Source organism: Pygocentrus nattereri, chromosome 24 (assembly GCF_015220715.1).
Source record: "Pygocentrus nattereri isolate fPygNat1 chromosome 24, fPygNat1.pri, whole genome shotgun sequence".
NCBI classification, from domain to species: domain Eukaryota; kingdom Metazoa; phylum Chordata; class Actinopteri; order Characiformes; family Serrasalmidae; genus Pygocentrus; species Pygocentrus nattereri.
In genome coordinates this window covers 7,717,130-7,734,059 of record NC_051234.1, presented here as the reverse complement: position 1 = coordinate 7,734,059, position 16,930 = coordinate 7,717,130, and the positions used below count along the sequence as shown (strand labels likewise).

The window sequence follows — 16,930 nt, the reverse complement described above, 5'->3', positions numbered from 1 at the left end:
TTATAAAATGACTTGCAACAAGTAAAAATCTCTAAAGAAAAAGCTACATAATCTTATAATAAGTGCATAGTCATTTTAGAATAAGACAGATATATGAACTAGAATTAAGATCATTTCACTTGACAAGATGCTCTTATTCTTTATTAATCGAATCATTTCCCTTCAACAAAACACAACTGCTAAACTTTTTTGCATACAACTGTATATGTTTGCCATTTCACCCACCCCTGACTTCTACTTTACTATGAAATGCCCCCCCCCCCCTCAGTAATGTGGGTCTTCCGCAACTGCAGGATTTCCGAAGTAAATAATCTCCCTCACTTCAGCCAAACCTGGGCGGAGACTGATTAGCTTACAGTTCCATATGGAAGGCCGTCAGACAAAGTGGAACTCATTTGCTGTGGCTGTAATTGAAGTGAATGTGCGCTAACAGAATGCAGTAGAGCTCAGCAGTAAATGAGCTGCTGCAGAATTCATTTGGGCCCTGCCTACAGAGTTCAGCCGAACCCATCTGAGGTCATCCGTGTGGGCTCCGAGAAACACAGTAGGAGTCAATCTAACACTTCTGTTCTTTGCATGACTGATGAGGAGAGCTGGTTATGTATGCATGTATGTTTGCATTTATTTGTTTATATATTTATGCGAAAGCAATGGCTGGCAAATGCCCTTGATGAGCATGTAAATAATAGGGAAAAATGACCTGCACTTTACATTTCGCACCCATTTATTTTATTTATTTATTTATTTCCAAATGCTTGTGTCCATGGCAGCCCTCTCAGTTTTGCTCGGCCCCAACTCCTGTGTGTTTTAAGGAGCTATAATTCTTACACTTTAATTCTTATGTTCTCAGTCTTCTTCACACTATCTCACAAATGTAGCCATTATGACGTCATGCTGACGTTTATTCGCTGACGTTATTTCGTCTATGATTCGTTTGACTACACTGCAAAATGAGCATCTTTTTAAGAGAGACTATCTTAATTCCAGTTGATATATTTAATATTTCTTATTTTGATGTGGTTATATATTATCTTATTATAATATTATTTGGCTCTTATTTATTTAGCATTTTTTACTGGTTTAAGTCATTGTAGGTGTCACGATTGGCTCCTCCCAGTCCGGGCCATGTGCATTTGTTTTGGTCTAGTCCATGTGCTTCTTGTTCTGATCTTATTCCAGCCCCTTGTTTTGTGACTCCACCCCTGATTGTTGCCAACTGTTTTCCACCTGTCCCTCGTTATCCCTGTGTTTTATCATGCCCTTTGTTTTTGCTGGTCTTTGTACTGTTTGATGTTTGTTTGATGTTTGTTGAATGTGTCTATTTTATTCTCATGTTGGGGTCTTTGTTTGAGGTTCTGTGTTGTTTATCATGTCTAACTATCAATGTGTTCTCGTTGGCTCTATGACCCTGGACTGTCTTGACCACGAGCCTGGATTTGCCCATAATGAAGGTCACTTATCTCCGCATATGTGTCCGCCTCCACACTCCCCGTTACATTATGAAATAAAATGATCTCACTATACTGGCAGGTAATGTGTCTGTTTTTGAGCACATTTCTAAAACAAGCAATAGGATCTGCCAATATCTCTCTTTCACCCTCTCTCTCTCTCTCTCTCTCACTCTCTCTCACTCTCTCTCATTCTCTCTCATTCACCCTGTCTCTCTCTGTCATTCTGCCTCTCTGTCATTCACTCTATGTCTCTCTATCATTCTCCCTCTCATTCAACCTGTGTCTCTCTATCATTCTCCCTCTCTCATTCACCCTGTCTCTCTCTCTCTATCTCTCTCTCTCTCTGTCTCTCTCACTCTCTCTCATTCACCTTGTGTCTCTCTGTCATTCTCCCTCTCTCTCATTCAACCTGTTTCTCTCTATCATTCTCCCTCTCTCTCATTCACCCTGTCTCTGTCTCTCTCTCTGTCTCTCTCTCTCTCTCTCTCTGTCTCTCTCTCTCTCTCATTCACCTTGTGTCTCTCTGTCATTCTCCCTCTCTCTCATTCAACCTGTTTCTCTCTATCATTCTCCCTCTCTCTCATTCACCCTGTCTCTCTCTCTCTCTCTCTCTCATTTACCTTGTGTCTCTCTGTCATTCTCCCTCTCTCTCATTCAACCTTTGTCTCTCTATCATTCTCCCTCTCTCATTCACCCTGTCTCTCTCTCTCTCTCTCTCTCTCTCTCTCTCTCTCTCATTTACCTTGTGTCTCTCTGTCATTCTCCCTCTCTCATTCAACCTTTGTCTCTCTATCATTCTCCCTCTCTCATTCAACCTTTGTCTCTCTATCATTCTCCCTCTCTCATTCACCCTGTCTCTCTCTCTCTCTCTCTCTCTCTCTCACTCTCTCTCATTCACCTTGTGTCTCTCTGTCATTCTCCCTCTCTCTCATTCACCCTGTGTCTCTCTATCATTCTCCCTCTCTCTCATTCACCCTGTGTCTCTCTCTCTCTCTCCCTCTCTCTCATTCACTCTGTCTCTCTATCATTCTCCCTCTCTCTCATTCACCCTGTGTCTCTCTATCATTCTCCCTCTCTCTCATTCACCCTGTGTCTCTCTGTCATTCTCCCTCTCTCTCATTCACCCTGTGTCTCTCTATCATTCTCCCTCTCTCTCATTCACCCTGTGTCTCTCTCTATCATTCTCCTTCTCTTTAATTTCTTTCACATGCTCCAACTCTATCTATTTTTCTCATTCTCCATCTCTCTCCCTCTCTCTCTCAATCTTTCTCACTTCTTCATTCTGTCTGTCATTCCCCATTCTCTCTGCTTTTCTTTCTCGCTTTCTACTTCTCTTATTCTATCTCCCCCTCTCTTTCAGTCTGTCCTCTAACTCTCACTCTCATTCTCATGTGCTCTCCACATCCACCCCGCCCCGCTCTCATTCAGTCACCGCTGGCTAAAACGCCACATTAGTGCTACACTTACGTAACTCTTAATTCGCGTTCACACTCTAATGACTCAGCAGGTCGGCTCTTTGCTGGAATAAGAAATGCAGCGCTGCACTGTGGGCTGTGTTTGTTATCAGAGCTGCAGTTCTGTTGTGGTGTAATTACTGCAGATTATGCAGAGGCCGGCCTGCAGGACTTCATTTTTGGGGCTGCTAGCTCATGTGTCACGCTGGCCGCGGGCAAATCGGAACGCAGCATGCGAACAGAGTTATCTGAGGAACATGTTTAATCTCAGATGCCACGCACACAAGCAGCTGACATCCGTCATGCGCCTCGGCACGACACCAGCTCCTGCATCCTCAGCCCTCTGTTCTCTTATCTCTTTCTTTGGTGTCCTATGTACCTCTCTTCTCTCCTCTCCTCTCCTCCTCATCTTACACTCTTAAAAAAGTGGGTCTTCAGGAAACACAATGGTTTCATGTAGCAGTGGGGAACCCTTGGGGCCTTTTAAGCCTTCAGAGAAGGCCTAATGATTTCTGGGAGCTGAAAAATGCATGTCTGTAATAGTTAGTTGACTTTTGTCAAGTAGAATCATGCTTATTTGTTCTCTGCAGGTTTTGCAGTACTACTCTTGTTTAATTGTTAGGTTCTAGATGGAAATAAAAGGGCTAAATTCTTCAAACATTGAGCAGAAAACATGGCCAGACAAGAATAGTTTTTCTCTGTGGTATCTATGTTGATATAGCTACTCGAGCTCTCCTATTGGATAGGACTTCAAGATCTGAAGAGCAGACCTCATGCGTTAGATTAACTATCAGAATAATTATGAAGTGATAGAGGAATCAACCAATTAAGTTCTGAATTTAAGGTGGCACTGCATTTATGGTAGCAACGGAATCCAACAAACCTTGGAGCCCATGAACATCTAAGCATCACTTTAGCAACCATGTAGCAGTGTGGAACCTTTGGGGCCTTTTAGGCCTTCAGAGAAGGCCTAATGATTTCTGGGAGCTAAAAAATGTATGTCTGTAATTTTTTGTTGATTTTTATTCATTAGAATCCTGCTGGTATTTGAACTCTGCAGGTATTACAGTACTGCTGTTGTTTTGTTGTTAGGTTGTAGCTAGAGTGGAAAATTGTGGTATCTAGGCAGATATAGCTAATCGAGCTCTCCTATTGGTTAGGACTTCAAGAGCTGAAGAGAAGCCCCAATGTGTTAAATGAACTATCGGTATAATTATGAAGTGACAAAGGAACCAACCAATTAAGATTTGATGTTTAATTAATGAGAAAAAACATCACTCTAGGACAGGTGTCAGCAACCCAAATGTTAAGAAAAGCCTTTTTGTCCTTCAATAAAAATCAAGGGATCAAGGGAGCCCCAACATTCTATGTCAATTTTACCACCTTGGCTGTAAATGTCTCTGTATGTGATGATGTACTAGTACAGTTCGTTTATCATATAAACGAAAACACACACTCACTTTGCTCTGCTTTAAGCTTTTGCTCTCACATCTCCAGCAGGAAACCTTTCCGCGAAAGTGGACTAGTATCGTATTTCGTCGTAAATCTTTTCTCTTTGTCGTTCCGTTAGCTACTACCGAGGCAAGACTGTTGTCTGCATTGCTATGGTGACATGCAATCTGCACAATTGCCTTCAGGGCTAAAGGGTGAATTAGCAGTTCTACAGTAACTTCAACATTTAAGACCATTTATTGTTATACTGTGTTGAACGATCAGCAGAGCTTTATTTTACTATGAAGGAGGATTATTTTAATTTTACCTACAAATCTGATACTGTGTGGAGCCACAACAGGGCAGGAAAAGAGCCGCATGTTGCCTACCTGTGTTCTAGGCTTTTTGGAAGTCCTAGATACGTCACTGACTGGGAATACAAACAGCTTAATCAGCGGAGTTGTTAGAAATGGAAAACAGCAGCAGCAGCAGCAGCTCTATACCAGAGCGCTCTACTGAAAGATTTGCTAATATGTCTGTCAGAAGCTTCACATGTTTGTGTTTAATCTTGAATAGCTGAAAAATATTCATGTGAATCTCATTAGCTTAGCACTAACAAACTAGTACAATCCTGTAAGGACGCTAGCAGAAGATAGCATTGTTGTAGAGCTGGACTTGACCAAATTTTCACATTTATGGCTTAAATTGAAGGCCTAGCTCTAATAGTCATGGTTCACCACTGATAGTAGAATCATGACAGCATAATAAACCATTTACATACTTTCTTATTATGGGTCTCATTCTAATCAAGCTACAATTGGCTCCACAAAGCTGTGATTATCAGTTGTTATATTGCCTACTGGATTATAAAGACTATATCGCTGCTGTTGGAAAAAAACCTTGTATCTCCGTTTTTGTCACATTTTTCAGTTTTTGACACAATTTGAAAATACATGTTGCTTTTTACATTGTCTGTAAATTTCATGAAGAATGGACCAAATGAAAAGACCCAAAATGACTCAGAAAGAATTCTGGTTCCATTGACTTCCATTAAAAGTAAAATAGGTTTTTTTCCTTTTTTCTGTAAAGTTACCATTTTGGAGATACAAAATGTTCTTCCGAAAACAGCGATTTGTATTTTTGTTATTATAGTCAAGTCTAGCATGTTTATCCTATACATATATAACAGAAAGCCCAAATAGAATTTATTAGTGTCTAAACATTCTAACTACTTATGGCTTCTAGCTGAACTCCCTAGAGCATCATGTAAATGAGATATCCCAGCATTACCCCTGCTTACAGAAGGACATGCAACATTTTCTCATGCAGATCTGTTTTTTCAGTTAAATCAAATGAAAGGATATGGTCTGGCTTATAAATCTGAATGTTAGCACTGTCCTTGGCATCTTGATAATGGAACTGGGTTCATTGTACGGTTTTCACTTTGTCTTTGTCTTTGGCCTGAGTTTATATTTGACAGATTGCACTTCAGTATTAAAGATTTTCTGTCCCTGACAACTGTAGTGTTTAATAGTTTTGCAGACGCCTCCCCTCCTCTGTCCTCCTTTTCTCCCTCTCATCTTCTATCCCTTTCTTCTTCCATCAAACTCACACCATCCAAGCAAATCAACAGATGGCCAAACTGAGCTCAACAGACACATGGAATAGAGACATTCAGATAAAGCACCGTGCACCAGACGGTCAAGCTGATCTTCCACGCAGGGGTCAGGTAGCCCATAACTGGGCAAATGACCATCTCTGCATGTGTACAGATATGTATGGATGTTTTGCTCAGGCTTGACGCTAATGGGGCAAATGGGGAAAGGGTGGCGTTTGACTTTTAAAGGCCGAGATTAATCAAAACCTCAGATGTATTACTGTTAAAAAGATAGGGTGCTGTTACATGTTTGCTATGGTATCTCTGGTGGTTTCTAGGCTGCTGTTACATGTTTGCTATGGTATCTCTGGTGGTTTCTATGCTGCTGTTACATGTTTGCTATGGTATCTCTGGTGGTTTCTAGGCTGCTGTTACATGTTTGCTATGGTATCTCTGGTGGTTTCTATGCTGCTGTTACATGTTTGCTATGGTATCTCTGGTGGTTTCTAGGCTGCTGTTACATGTTTGCTATGGCATCTCTGGTGGTTCCTAGGCTGCTGTTACATGTTTGCTATGGTATCTCTGGTGGTTTCTAGGCTGCTGTTACATGTTTGCTATGGCATCTCTGGTGGTTTCTAGGCTGCTGTTACATGTTTGCTATGGTATCTCTGGTGGTTTCTAGGGTGCTCTTATGTGTTTGCTATGGTATCTCTGGTGGTTTCTAGGCTGCTGTTACATGTTTGCTATGGTATCTCTGGTGGTTTCTAGGGTGCTGTTACATGTTTGCTATGGTATCTCTGGTGGTTTCTAGGCTGCTGTTACATGTTTGCTATGGTATCTCTGGTGGTTTCTATGCTGCTGTTACATGTTTGCTATGGTATCTCTGGTGGTTTCTAGGCTGCTGTTACATGTTTGCTATGGCATCTCTGGTGGTTCCTAGGCTGCTGTTACATGTTTGCTATGGTATCTCTGGTGGTTTATAGGCTGCTGTTACATGTTTGCTATGGCATCTCTGGTGGTTTCTAGGCTGCTGTTACATGTTTGCTATGGTATCTCTGGTGGTTTCTAGGGTGCTCTTATGTGTTTGCTATGGCATCTCTGGTGGTTTCTAGGCTGCTGTTACATGTTTGCTATGGTATCTCTGGTGGTTTCTAGGCTGCTGTTACATGTTTGCTATGGCATCTCTGGTGGTTTCTAGGCTGCTGTTATGTGTTTGCTATGTTATCTCTGGTGGTTTCTAGGCTGCTGTTACATGTTTGCTATGGTATCTCTGGTGGTTTCTATGCTGCTGTTACAGGTAGCCCATAACTGGGCAAATGACCATCTCTGCATGTGTACAGATATGTATGGATGTTTTGCTCAGGCTTGACGCTAATGGGGCAAATGGGGAAAGGGTGGCGTTTGACTTTTAAAGGCCGAGATTAATCAAAACCTCAGATGTATTACTGTTAAAAAGATAGGGTGCTGTTACATGTTTGCTATGGTATCTCTGGTGGTTTCTAGGCTGCTGTTACATGTTTGCTATGGTATCTCTGGTGGTTTCTATGCTGCTGTTACATGTTTGCTATGGTATCTCTGGTGGTTTCTAGGCTGCTGTTACATGTTTGCTATGGTATCTCTGGTGGTTTCTATGCTGCTGTTACATGTTTGCTATGGTATCTCTGGTGGTTTCTAGGCTGCTGTTACATGTTTGCTATGGCATCTCTGGTGGTTCCTAGGCTGCTGTTACATGTTTGCTATGGTATCTCTGGTGGTTTCTAGGCTGCTGTTACATGTTTGCTATGGCATCTCTGGTGGTTTCTAGGCTGCTGTTACATGTTTGCTATGGTATCTCTGGTGGTTTCTAGGGTGCTGTTACGTGTTTGCTATGGTATCTCTGGTGGTTTCTAGGGTGCTGTTACATGTTTGCTATGGTATCTCTGGTGGTTTCTAGGCTGCTGTTACATGTTTGCTATGGTATCTCTGGTGGTTTCTATGCTGCTGTTACATGTTTGCTATGGTATCTCTGGTGGTTTCTAGGCTGCTGTTACATGTTTGCTATGGCATCTCTGGTGGTTCCTAGGCTGCTGTTACATGTTTGCTATGGTATCTCTGGTGGTTTATAGGCTGCTGTTACATGTTTGCTATGGCATCTCTGGTGGTTTCTAGGCTGCTGTTACATGTTTGCTATGGTATCTCTGGTGGTTTCTAGGGTGCTCTTATGTGTTTGCTATGGCATCTCTGGTGGTTTCTAGGCTGCTGTTACATGTTTGCTATGGTATCTCTGGTGGTTTCTAGGCTGCTGTTACATGTTTGCTATGGCATCTCTGGTGGTTTCTAGGCTGCTGTTATGTGTTTGCTATGTTATCTCTGGTGGTTTCTAGGCTGCTGTTACATGTTTGCTATGGCATCTCTGGTGGTTCCTAGGCTGCTGTTACATGTTTGCTATGGTATCTCTGGTGGTTTCTAGGCTGCTGTTACATGTTTGCTATGGCATCTCTGGTAGTTTCTAGGCTGCTGTTACATGTTTGCTATGGTATCTCTGGTGGTTCCTAGGCTGCTGTTACATGTTTGCTATGGTATCTCTGGTGGTTTCTAGGCTGCTGTTACATGTTTGCTATGGCATCTCTGGTAGTTTCTAGGCTGCTGTTACATGTTTGCTATGGTATCTCTGGTGGTTTCTAAGGTGCTGTTACATGTTTGCTATGGCATCTCTGGTAGTTTCTAGGCTGCTGTTACATGTTTGCTATGGTATCTCTGGTGGTTTCTAGGGTGCTCTTATGTGTTTGCTATGGCATCTCTGGTGATTTCTAAGGTGCTGTTACATGTTTGCTATGGCATCTCTGGTGGTTTCTAGGCTGCTGTTACATGTTTGCTATGGTATCTCTGGTGGTTTCTATGCTGCTGTTACATGTTTGCTATGGCATCTCTGGTGGTTTCTATGCTGCTGTTACATGTTTGCTATGGCATCTCTGGTGGTTTCTAAGGTGCTGTTACATGTTTGCTATGGCATCTCTGGTGGTTTCTAAGGTGCTGTTACATGTTTGCTATGGTATCTCTGGTGGTTTCTAGGCTGCTGTTACATGTTTGCTATGGTATCTCTGGTGGTTTCTAGGCTGCTGTTACATGTTTGCTATGGTATCTCTGGTGGTTTCTAGGCTGCTGTTACATGTTTGCTATGTTATCTCTGGTGGTTTCTATGCTGCTGTTACATGTTTGCTATGGCATCTCTGGTGGTTTCTAGGCTGCTGTTACATGTTTGCTATGGTATCTCTGGTGGTTTCTAGGCTGCTGTTACATGTTTGCTATGGTATCTCTGGTGGTTTCTAGGCTGCTGTTACATGTTTGCTATGGTATCTCTGGTGGTTTCTAGGCTGCTGTTACATGTTTGCTATGGCATCTCTGGTGGTTTCTAGGGTGCTGTTACATGTTTGCTATGGCATCTCTGGTGGTTTTTAGGCTGCTGTTATGTGTTTGCTATGGTATCTCTGGTGGTTTCTAGGGTGCTGTTACATGTTTGCTATGGTATCTCTGGTGGTTTCTAGGGTGCTGTTACATGTTTGCTATGGCATCTCTGGTGGTTTTTAGGCTGCTGTTATGTCTTTGCTATGGTATCGCTGGTGGTTTCTAGGCTGCTGTTATGTGTTTGCTATGGTATCTCTGGTAGTTTCTAGGCTGCTGTTACATGTTTGCTATGGTATCTCTGGTGGTTTTTAGGCTGCTGTTACATGTTTGCTATGGTATCTCTGGTGGTTCCTAGGCTGCTGTTACATGTTTGCTATGTTATCTCTGGTGGTTCCTAGGCTGCTGTTACATGTTTGCTATGGTATCTCTGGTGGTTTTTAGGCTGCTGTTACATGTTTGCTATGGCATCTCTGGTGGTTTCTAGGCTGCTGTTACATGTTTGCTATGGTATCTCTGGTGGTTTCTAGGCTGCTGTTACGTGTTTGCTATGGTATCTCTGGTGGTTTCTAGGGTGTTGCTAAGCCCAGTGTCATAGACAGAAATAATGTTTCTGTTCTCATCTCAAATACAGGAAATGTTTACTTGTTTGTTTGGGTCCGTTACCCTGACATAAATAAATATATACATTTCTCAAAATATTTCATATTTTAGTTGCTTAATTCCAATGTTCAGCATTCATTTAAATCACAAAAATACAATATTATTCCCAAATTAATAGTGCATCATCAACTGTTACCACTAATCAAGGCATGATTTACTGCAATTAGTAAAATTGTAAAGATTATTGGACATTAAAATTGTTCCTAAATTTGCATATTGGTTTGGTCTTGGAGATGGTGATTGTCTATCATTGCCAGTTGCTATGTTTATTTTTGTGTTTTTTGATGACAAAACAACAAAAGAAAACAAATACAAAACTGAGTTCTGCAGCAACACATAGTAATAAGTGTGGTGACATACCTCTTCAATACAGCTAGAATACCTGAGAAAATAATGTCTAGGATACTGGACATTTGACATGAGGAGGATAAACGACGTATGACAATTTGTTAAATTTCACCAAAAGCACATCTAATGTAAAGCACTGATTAGCTGAACCAGGTACTGGATTGTAACCACAAAATGGTGATGCACACTCACAGATGCAAAATCCCAATTTACACTGACCAGGCATAACACTATGACCACCTCCTTGTTTCTACATTCATTGTCCATTTTATCAGCTCCACTTACTGTATAGCTGCACTTTGTAGTTCTACAGTTACAGACTGTAGTCCATCTGTTTCTCTGATACTTTGTTACCCCCTTTTACCCTGTTCTTCAGTGGTCAGGACCCCCATGGACCCTCCCAGAGCAGGTACTATTTGACATGGTGGTGGTGTGTTAGTGTGTGTTGTGCTGGTCTCAGTGGATCAGACACAGCAGTGCTGCTGGAGCTTTTAAACACCTCAGTGTCACTGCGGGACTGAGAACAGTCCACCAACCAAAATGATCCAGCCTGTGGGCAGTGTCCTGTGACCACAGCAGCAGATGAGCTGTCGTCTCTGACTTTACATCTACAAGGTGGACTAACAAGGTAGGAGTGTCTAATAGAGTGGACAGTGAGTGGACACAGTGATTAAAAACTCCAGCAGCACTGCTGTGTCTGATCCACTTGTACCAGCAAAACACACACTAACACACCACCACCAAGTCAGTGGTGTTACGGCGTAACAGTAGTCCACCTGTTTCTCTGCATACTTTATTAGCAGAGAAGCAGATGGACTACAGTCTGTAACTGTAGAACTACAAAGTGCAGCTATACAGTAAGTGGAGCTGATAAAATGGACAATGACGTAACCTGATTGGTGTATACCTTTATAAAATAGATTTATTTCTATTTGCCCTAAAGTTAGTATTTGTCAGCTCATAAACACAGTTCTAAACATAATTGGCTGCATACTGTAGCTAATAAGCGGGAAAAGCAGTACATGTCGAGCATGCTGGCTCTCTGTTAGTGTTGGTGCACACCTGGAAACACTGGATTTGATTCAGATGACAGGCTGTGATGATTATTTACAGCTGGCACAAATTGGGGTAGCAGTGGTTGTGCTGTGTGGTTCCCGCGGTTCTGTCAATTGCTTGTATGTGCTGAGCTCACCTGTTTGTGCGCGTGGTCATAAGAGTTGATGTGGTTGTCGAACTCCTGGTGCTTCTGATACTGCTTGTCACAGAGCTCGCAGTAGAAGTTCGCCTTCAGGTCCTCTAGAGCCTTCGCTATGGCTTTCTCCTTTTCAGCATAGTCCTGCAGAAGCAGGGAGATGGGGAGAGAGAGAGAGAGAGAGAGAGAGAGAGAGAGAGAAATTTGTCTTGACTCTTATTTTTCTTTGATCGCTACTAACCCTGTAAATAACGTAATATCTAGTTTTCCATTATAATCTGTAATTTAATCTTTTTCTTATGTATTTCATTACACTCATGCCAATAAAGCACTGCTTAACTTGGAGAGAGAGAGAGAGAGAGAGAGAGAGAGGGAGAGTTGCTATTATCGATTTGTTAATTGCAGTTTAGTCCTATTGTTCACTCATTGCTTTGACAATTGCAGGCATGCCAAGTAGTTAGTCGTGGTATTGATTATATTGAAAATACAAAAACTGTTGGCAATGAATCAAGTTATCGATTTGTTGGCTTCACATCGGAGCATCCCATTTACATCAGGTGACTGAAGAAGTGGAGACTGCAGTACAGGGTTATGCACCACCCAAAAAAACAAAACAAAACAAAACTGTGAAACCACTTCAGTACGCATGTATACAAGAGATTCTACACTGCGTGTACGGCAGAAACTCGGCACAGTGACACACCGATATCTTAATGAAAAACACACAAAAAAAAAACGAGCACACTACTATCCAATTTTCTGGTCGTCATTGGTGTTCCACATAAGAAAGGTAACACCGGAGACATTCTTCAGAGCATCAAACCACGTGTTTCAGTCATGGAACATCCACTAAAATATGTTATTTAATCCATTTGTCGTCTATTTTTTCACAATTACCTAAGACTTAGTTCAGATTGCCAGCCCAAACCTGACTTTTGGTTCATCCAGATTGTATCCGGATTGATTTTTGTTAGTCTAGACAGCAAAAAAACACATTAAGTGTTTCTAAATTGGATCCAAACCATATTTGGAGGTGGCTTGACATAGATCCAATCGGATTTTTACAAATGCGTCTCAGTCTGGAAGCTCTGGTCGCTCAAATTGGATTTCAAAGTGTCTTCTGCATCACGTGCAATGCAACAATCAACAGCTATGTCAAATCCAAAGTGATGGAAGTGCTGGGATGCAAAAAGAGTGACAAAAATTTGTGCTTATGCCAAAGAATTTTGACGAGTTTGGAGGTCGAGATGATGGACCTCCGTCTCTCTTGCATCCACCTTTGAAATCTGTATCACCACGGTAGCTACATAGTTACTGGCACCTACATCGTTACCACAGCAACCCATGCAGATAGACTGATGATGTCTTGACACACAAATCCAATCTGATCACTTGCCAAATAACAGTGCAGACAGTCATGTCAAAGAATCTGAATTGAGTAACATCTGATTTGCCTGTAGTCGGAATGACATACGAATGGTTCCACATCTAATTCTGGAAATAATGAGATGCAAGGATGCAGGCGCAATTGATGAATCAGCATAATTGCGTGAAAACAAGCGCCTTGTTTAAATATAATTTGCAATGGACACTCCTCCATCTGCCCTCATTTACACATAATTTGCATGAAGCACAACCTAATTCATGCAGACGTTTTGATTGTGAGCCAATAAAACAAAGTCTGGGGTCATGCTGGAGGTACACTGCTCCCCCTACTGGCCAGAACTTAAGTTGTTATACATTGTTAAAATTACAACAATGCAAAAGGATTGATGTATTTTAAGGAAATAGATATTTACTTTAAGTCTTTTAATGGCAGCATTTTATATATCAGTGTGCACATAAAAAGTGCTTCAACTCTAGCACAATTTTTACTAGAATTATCTCAATATAGTTAGTTTTATCATGGTTATTTTTGGCTATTGTTGATATTTTTGATTTGACAATAGCTATACACAGCTTTGAGAAACGAGGGCCCTTTTGTTCGTGGAGTCTTGTAGAGATCAAATGTTCCCAAGATGGATAAATATATAATAATATAACATAACAGAAGCTGCTTCAGCATCTGCCCATTGACTTCTATTGTGCCTGAGTTTTGACTGATTAGTTTTGGTGTGTTTTCTGTTTCTTTCTAAGGGAAATTTGTTGAAACGATCGTCCTTGGTAATCAGTCATATGCTACAGATGAAGCAGGTAGATATGAGTCTGAAAAACACTGGAGTTTTCCTTTAAAGTTACCGGTTGGTATGCAGGCTTTCCTCACAAAGGCAGGAATACAGTCCTGTGTGTAAGTGTGAGAGAGCGATAGAGAGTGAGAGAGGTGTGGAATGAGTAGGAGAGAGGCAACGTGGGTGTTGTGCTTGCCTAAAGAGAATAGCATATGCTGTGGCTGCTGATGCTGAGATTTATTCCCTCTTCCTTCTGTGAGAAATTCAAAGGCAAACTTTCCCATAGTAACAAAGCTAATGCCAAATTCTTTCTGAAATGAACTGAGCTGAAGGATAATGAAGAACGACAAATTACTCAATTTAAAGATAATGAAAAATGACAAATTTCTCTTGGACAGGGTCACACTTCATCCTCAGCTGCAAAGGAAATGGCAACATGTCCACGCCTGAGGAACCGTGGAAGATTTCTGTTCCACTTCTGCTTCGTTTTAACTTTGTGCCATTAATGGAAGCTGGCATAAAAGTTTTTATTTAACCCTGTACTCTTGTGGACGACTGGTCAGGGAGCAACATAGCGTACATCAGGGGTTCTCAGCCTTTTCTACCCAAGGACCACCTGTTTATTCTTAAATGCAAAGAATAGTGGCCAACAGAGAAACTACAGTCCATCCATTTTCTAAGCTGCTTCTCCCTCAGGGTAGCGGGGGGGTTCTGGAGCCTATCCCAGCGGTCATCGGGCAGAAGGCAGGATACACCCTGGACAGGTCGCCAGTGCATTGCAGGGCAGACAGACAGACAGTCATGCGCTCACTCACACCCAGGGGCAATTTAGCATGTCCAATTGGCCTGACTGTGGGAACCTGGAGGAAACCCACACAGACACAGGGAGAACATGCAAACTCCACACAGAAAGGACAACAGTCACCCGGTCGGGGATTCAAACCCAGGCCCTCCTTGCTGGGAGGCGACAGTGCTACCCACCGCGCCACTGTGCCACCCCAGAAACTACAATCAACTTTTTAAATACAATTTTCTGAAATTGAAAAGTGCTGAAGCTGAAAACCTAAACATCAGATCGTCCAATTTTGGCTCAGTCACAGTTAAAAATATATTTGCAGAGATGTTAAAAAAGGAGAAAGAAGTATGATGTAGATTTGGACTGTGCTTTTGGGCTGCAATACATCATGTTTTCACTGAAAAGACTCCTTTGCCTGGTATTTGGTTTTAAGGCTATTTGTGATTAATTTGAAATAGCCAAACGTCACTCCACTCATCAGGCTTTCGGATTGATGTCTTCGTGAGTGCTTCATCAATTTGAGTTTGAGCACTCACGTTGCTAATGTTTGGCCAAAAATACTTTTCGATCCATAAGGCAAAATCAAACGCATATCAAATCACGAAGATTTTACACAATCAATTTACGTGAGGCTTTACTGTAAGAAGTGTGCAAAGCCAGAGAAACACAATAACCAATCTGAAGGAGCATCCAGAGAATAGTGAAGATAAGGCAAAGGCAAAACCGAAAGGCAAAAACACAACAACCAAACTCAGACAGGGCACAGACAAAAATGTAGTTGAAACCACAAAAAAAGGGTCAAGATACACAGTAGGCAATCACAATGAAAAGGCTCGGCATGCCCTGAAAAACAGTGGCAATACTTTCCAAAAGTGGTGTGAGCAAACAGTCTTTATAGGAGTCTGGGATAACAAGTGGGATAATCAATATTTCAGACAAGTTGATCTCTGAAGCAGTTCATCATTGGTGGATGGTTTCACATGACTTCCAGGTGGATTCTGGGAGTTGGAGTCCGTAGTATTAGTTTATAGTACTGGAGGCGCGACACTAAGGTTTTGAGTGCTCCTAGTCAGTATTAATGATCTACCAGTGGTCAAACCACAAACCTGCAGCAAGGTATTGTGCACCCAAAGCTCAAGGGCAATGAAGGCTATCCCATCTGGTCGAAACCGATAAAAGGGCTACTGCGGCACAAGTCACAGAAATGTCTAATGATATTTTAGTGAGGAACGTGTCACAACACAGTCCATCACACTCGGCTGTAGACTGGTCAGACCCCTGTCCAATATCAAAAATCCTACAATGGGTAGATAAAAGGTAGCAAATTTAGCTGTCAGGCTACCTGCTTCACTAAGTGCTGCTGCACAGAGAGTATTATTTGGCATAGATGGTTGTGCATGTGGTATGTTTAATTTTCTTGCATAATTTTAAAAAGTGGGAAGGCTGAGCTCCCTCTTTACCCATACAATTTCATTCAGGTTGTTTTAAAATCACTCCTAAAGGTCTAGCAGTATGTTTTCTCATATGATACAGCTCATATAAGTATGGCAAAATTATACTTTATATATTTAACAATTTATCTTCTTGATTTTATTGTCTGTCTTTTGCTTTGCTGAAAGATGTTGCCACGTAAGGCTTACATCAACAGAACTCTACTGTATGAATATGATATTACTAGTACTAGTACCTATTTCAAGATTTTACACTCATGTTATATTACCAACTATACAGGAAATGGAATGATATACTATACTTTTATTCATCTTGCTGTGTGCGTTCAGCTGATAAGGTTCACCACACAGACAAATCTGAATCAACTTCTCGAGTCAAAAGTTTAGTTCTGCTTCTCAGTTGGATAAATAAATAAATGCGACTTACATACTTGACTTCACCTCTAACCAGGTGTCTTTCCATCACACAATCCTGCTAAACATTTTTCCTCTTGTGAACGTACTTACGGGTGGCTATGGCAGCACTGGAGCTCAAACTCACAACCTCCTGTTGGGGTGACAGCTTAGTCCGCTGCACCACTCGGGAACACATGAAGCAGTTAAGATTAATGAAGAAAATATTATATATATTTTAAGCTTAATATGCGGCATCGTCTCACGTGGTGCAGCTGTCTAATAGTTTTCCCAGCATCAGTAGGTTGTGAGTTTGAATCCCAGCAATACTATAGTTGTCCATATACGGAAGCCCAAGAGGAAAATATGCCAGATGGGACTGTGTGATTTTCCATTTTCGTTCCCAAATATTCCATTATTGGAAAAAGTAGTAACTCTCGTCTTGTTATTCAGTAACTACTATTTATTATTCTGTGCTCTGAAGCTAATTAGTACATTTTGTAGCCAAGAAATAAGTGTGAGAAATAAGAGTGCAGGAACACATTTGGGTCTCCTAGAGTTTCGGGAGTTGACGTCTAATATTTGCTAATTCTGGTGTACATCAT

At 41.5% G+C, this 16,930-nt stretch overlaps 1 protein-coding gene across 1 annotated transcript in view; it reads right to left on the bottom strand.

Annotated features, from left to right (window-relative positions):
- LOC108426360 (zinc finger protein 804B) overlaps nucleotides 1-16,930 on the bottom strand; it is a 216,976-nt gene that overhangs the window by 52,458 nt on the left and 147,588 nt on the right. Inside the window, exon 2 of the mRNA XM_017695781.2 lies at nucleotides 11,518-11,661. Within this exon, the coding sequence (XP_017551270.2) occupies nucleotides 11,518-11,661 (144 nt within the window). The remainder of the gene's footprint in view (nucleotides 1-11,517; nucleotides 11,662-16,930) is intronic.